General features: G+C 58.5%; 1 protein-coding gene across 1 annotated transcript in view; it reads right to left on the bottom strand.

Moving 5' to 3' along the window:
* Window positions 1-4,394, bottom strand: part of SH2B2 (SH2B adaptor protein 2) — a 21,549-nt gene extending 17,155 nt beyond the window's left edge. The window contains exon 1 of the mRNA XM_042781021.1: window positions 4,200-4,394. Within this exon, the coding sequence (XP_042636955.1) occupies window positions 4,200-4,394 (195 nt within the window). The remainder of the gene's footprint in view (window positions 1-4,199) is intronic.
* Between the last annotated feature and the right edge of the window lie 639 nt (window positions 4,395-5,033).

Genomic DNA, 5,033 nt, shown 5'->3' with positions numbered 1-5,033 from the left:
CACTCCTTGGTAGGAAGGTTGGGCAATCTACTTCCGTAGTGATACTGCCTCGGAAACCCAAGGAGGGGTCACTATGAGTCAGATCCGATTTGACGGCAGGGAGTTTGGTTTTTGGTTTTAAAATGGTCCAAACAGCGCTGTCTCCCCCACAGGCTGCTCCGGGTCCCAGGCCGGCTCTCAGGAGCATCACTGGGAGGCCATGGTGAGAGCCAGCCGTGTGTCCAGTGTGCCCTTCATGCCTCTCCCAGAATTCCCAGCCTTTGCCCTTCTGCTGACACCCCCCCCCACCCCCCGGTTAGCTTTCATTGCCTCCTCAACCTCAACAAACCTCACTGGCTCTGGGCCTGAAGACCCTCTTACCTAGAACTACATCTGACAGCTGTGTCTCATCTCAAAGAGGGCCCCACTGAGAACAATGTGGAATAAAACTCAAACTCATAAAAAAGAAAAGACCAGGTTTGCTAGTCTGATGGAGCCTGGTGAGACCCCTGAGACTATGGCCCCTAGTTACCCTTCAGGTCTGGAATTCAACTCACTCCTGTGGCTTCCAGGCAAACAATAGACAGGCATATGGGGTGAACATTTACACCAGGTAGATACACTCCTTGCAGAGATCAATCATGGAAGGACAGAAGGGCAGTGTATGAACAGGGAGATAGCGTGAGGGGTGGCGTGAGGGGTGGCCGGAGTGCATAGGAGGGAAGGACACAGGGGAGAGGTAACTACAGGGAGGAAGTAGGAAGAGAGCTGTTACACTGTGGGAAACTGCAGTCAATGTCATGGGACAAAATTTTATGAACTGCTGTATGGAAAATTAATTTGCTGTGTAAACTTTCACCCTTAAATCACATTTAAAAAAAAAAAAGAGGGCCCCACTACCTGAGTGTCACTCGAAACACTCGCTGTCTTTTCCCACCTGTCTAATTGTCAAGATGGGACAATGGAGTTTTAGCACAGGACTTGGGGCCAGACCCTCGGGCCTGGAATCCCAGCTCCCTGCTTCTGAGCTGTGGGTAAATAACTCCGGCTTTTGAGGCCTCAGTTACCTGTTAAGATGGCAGGTGATGCCTCCAACCTCACAGTGCTGTCATGAGGATTCAATACATCATTTGTTTAAAACTCAAAGCCCCTTTGCTTCTCCTTCCTAAATACCTGGCACCTCTTCCCTCTTTTTGTCCCACTACTTCTGGCCAGATGGTGACAGCGGCCTCCTCCCTGTTTCCCACTGGACCCCAGTGATCCAGGCTGCATGCACCATGTGGCCAGTGGCACCTTCCTGGAGCCCACAGCCAACCGGGCCATGTACAGAGGGTTATCCCATTGTACAGCACAGGAAGTGGCAAGCAAGGGGACCGACCCTTCCTTCACTCTGTTCCCAGCTTTGTATGGGGATCCCACTATGCATCAGGCACCGTGCAGGTGGGGCAGGTGGCAGCGCGGGGGACAGAGGAGCAGAGTCAAGTTTAGTTCTGTCTGTTCTGTAACACACACAGAGCCCTGTCCTTGGGCAGCTCCCACTTGGAGGGCACAGTGTAGGGGGGCCTGGGTCTGCCTCAGGAAAGGAGAAGGGATGCTGTCCTCAGAGGAGGGAGCACTCAGGCTGGGGGGCAGGGGAACCCAGAGTTGCAGGAAGTAGGTGTCAGTGAGCAAGCAAAGCCAGAGTTGGGGAGTGAGGCCCACACTCCTTCAGGAGCACCCAGTGCTGGAGAGTTCCTGCACAGGTCCTGTGGGTGGAGGGCAGGCTGGGCTGGCTCCAGCTGCACTGGCCCCGCACTCTCCCACTTGTCTCCCCTCCTGGTGGTGCAGAGGCAGAGGTACTCCCTCTCCAGCCTTGGCTTGAGCCTTGCAGCCTCCCCCTCTCTCCCAGTATCACAGGCCTCACCTGGATCCTGATTCATATCCCTTTTCTGGCCCAGGCCCCCAAACCTGCAGGGTACTGTCTCAGCTTGAGGTTTGCCTGCCCCCTGCTACCCTTACCATTCAAGCTCTGCTCTGAGTCGGCCCTTTGACCTTGGCATGGTACACCCACCAGTGACCTCCGGCTGCTTCCCCTCAGTTCTGAACATCTGGACCTCTGGGCACTGCAGGGGTGTGTCAGGGTTCCCTGGACATTTCTCCGTGCACCTCAGCTCCCAGACTGGCTGATCTCTTGGCACCTCAAACTTGTTACATGCTAGCTAGTCGATTTCTGACTCCCAATGACCCATGCCACAGACGAGAACTGCCTCCAGGGCTTTCTAGGCTATAATTTTCACAGGAGCAGATTGCCAGGTCTCTCTCCCATGGAGGTCCTGGGTGGGTTCGAACCACCAGCCTTTTGCTTAGTAGCCAAGTGCTTATTTGTGCACCACCAGGAAAACACTTGCTGTTAAACTGATTCCGACTCAGAGAGACCCTACAGGACAGAGCACAACTGTCCCATAGGTTTTCTACGCTGAGATCTCTATGGAAACAGACTGCCACGTCTTTTTTCTGTGGAGCTGCTGGTGGGTTAGAACCTTTTGGTGGGCATCCAAGTGCTTAACCACTATGCCACCAGGACTGCATCTCAATCTTACCACATCCAAACCCTTACCCATCCTCTTCCTCCAGCTCCTGCATGTCCCTGGCAATTCTCAGCAGTCAATGACCCCACCCCCTCCCACTCCTGCCCCAGTAGCTGGCGGGGGGGGGGGGGAGCCTATAGGGGCCTTGCTAATGCGCCTGCATCCTGTCCCCACCTCCACCCAGACCTCCCTGACCTTCTACAACCCCAAATGGCTTTGGCCTGTCTCCTCCACCAGTCTGGGAGGTCTGTTTCACCAGCCGCAGGTGTAACCAGAGGGGTGCAAGTGTCTGGAGAACGGAGCCTGAGCTCCACTCCATCCAGAAGAACCACGGGATGCTATCCTCCCATCCATCAATGCCTCACCTGGCGCGGACCAACCAGGTGCCAGTGGTGAGCCCCTTGAGATATCAAGGAGTCACCCCTAGGGAGTTCCCATTCATGGCTACAAGAACAGACCCAACCGGGTGAGGGGGGAAGAGAAAGCCCTTTAGGGCTCAGAGGTCCCAGAGCTCCCACCTCACGTGGACATGGAGAGCAGGGAGAGAAACAGGCTCCCAGGCTGGACCAGAACCTCATGGGGACGGCAGCCAGGCAGCCTGAGGTACCTAAACTCCCAACTCCCCAGAACCCAGGTGGATGGGCAGTGCAGGATGTGGGAACCAGGCTCTTGTCAGGCAGAGGTGGTCTGACTTGTCGGCTGAGTGACTTTGGGCAAGTCTCTGTACTTCCTGTTTCCTCCTCTATAAAATGGCAACAGTAATAGTACCAAGCCCACAGTTGTTGTGTAGGCTGTGTGAGAAGGGGCACTCATGCTCTGACTTGGCATGAGTCAGCTGGAAACCAAGAGCTGTTCAGTCCTGGTATCCCCAAGGGAACCCCACCCCTAAAGATGACCCGCACTAAGTAGGGGGAGTGGTTCAGAACTTCAAAAACTGATGAGCGAGACTTCCAGGGACGGGAGCAGAAGGAAGCAATGTGTGAAAAACTGCCTGAGACACCTCCCCAAACACTCAGACCCACACTAGCCTAACGGCATTGCCCCCACTGCCAGGACCCTCCCAAAGTCCTTTGAAACAGGTAGCTCCCCAACCAACGGCCTCCAGGGCCAGAAGGGTGAGATTTGTTCGACATGGTGGTGGTGATGTCCAGAGTAGGAGAGGCTGAAGCCCTTTCCCATCCAACAGGTCAATCAGAGCGCCTCTTAGGAAAACCACCCCATGGGCATCCTGGCCTCCCAGAGGGCCTCGCTCATTCCAAGTTCAGTGACCTGTGTTGGACGGGGAGCAACTCTTGTGGGTCACTCAGCTATAAGGGAGGCAACAGCAAGCCCATTTTACTAGGAAGGAAATGAAGCTGAAGGGACAGAGGTAGGATTCAGCCCTGGTCTGACTTCAGCCTCAAAGGTTCCTCTGTGTGAATGCAGGCTCGGGCTTATCATATCACCGTCACTCTTGAGGCTGCTGCCTGGTCCCTGAAGGGCCCCAGTCCCTGCAGACTTCTTCCCTGAAAATCCCACTGGAGGTTCTAGGGACCTGGAGGGGCCCTTACTCTGCCTGGTCTTGGCCAGCTAGGCAGGCGCGGTTCCGGGCCCCGCGCAGCCGGCAGGTTCTTCAATGGCCCAGGCCGAAGGGCCTGAATGGTGGGCACGAACCCGCCCCTTCTTAAAGGCGCCGGCCCCTCGCGCACCCTCGGCGATTCCCGGCTCTCGGGGGCTGCGGGGGCGCTCTCTGGTGGGCGGGTCAGGAACGGTGGCGGTGAGGAACGGAGCCTGGGCTCGCCGGAGGCGTGCCGGCCCAGAACCTGGAGAGCAGTGGCCCGGATGGGGTCCCTCTCGACCCCAGCCCATGTCTGTCACCCTCATTCTAGCTGCGTCCCCCCACCCCCAGCCTAGGGAAAGGATACGGTCGCGTTCTTCCCCCGCCAGAGACCCCCTCCTCCAGGGCGCTCGGCCCCAGCCGGATCCCGACCCTGGGAGGGGTGGGGGCGCAGCTGCTCCGGAGCCGCTCGGCACCTCCGGGGAAGGGGCTGGAAGCCGGCTCCAGAGGGGGCGCAGCTCTCCCTCACCCCGTCCACACGCGCACACAAAGACGACACGCGCGGACCGGGGCGCGTGCGGCCGCGCTCCCCAGGGCAGCTGTGCCAACACACACGCACACCCTAAGAAGCGGTGGGGGATCGGGGTGATGCACAAGGGGGACGGGGCAACTGGGGACAAGCAGGCCGTACCTACAGGCGAGCAGCTGCGGCCGGGCGGGCCGGGGCGCCGGCAGAGCGCTGCCCGGACCACGGCCGGGCTCCCGGGGCCCGGCGGCTCATGGCCGGTGGCAGGTTCGGGCTCCCTCCAGGCGACGGCCGGCGGCTCCTCCCTCCCAGGTCCGCAACCTCGAATGCTCGTGCGCTCCAGCGTCCAGGCGCGGCCCCCGCTCGGTCTCTGGCGGCCGAACCCCGCGCGCTCCGAGCCCAGCCTCGCGCGGCGCGCGCCCCG

This window comes from Orycteropus afer, unplaced genomic scaffold, assembly GCF_000298275.1.
Source record: "Orycteropus afer afer isolate SDZICR_OR568_19922 unplaced genomic scaffold, OryAfe1.0 scaffold00006, whole genome shotgun sequence".
Taxonomy (NCBI): Eukaryota; Metazoa; Chordata; class Mammalia; order Tubulidentata; family Orycteropodidae; genus Orycteropus; species Orycteropus afer.
This window is presented reverse-complemented; position numbering and strand designations above follow the sequence as displayed.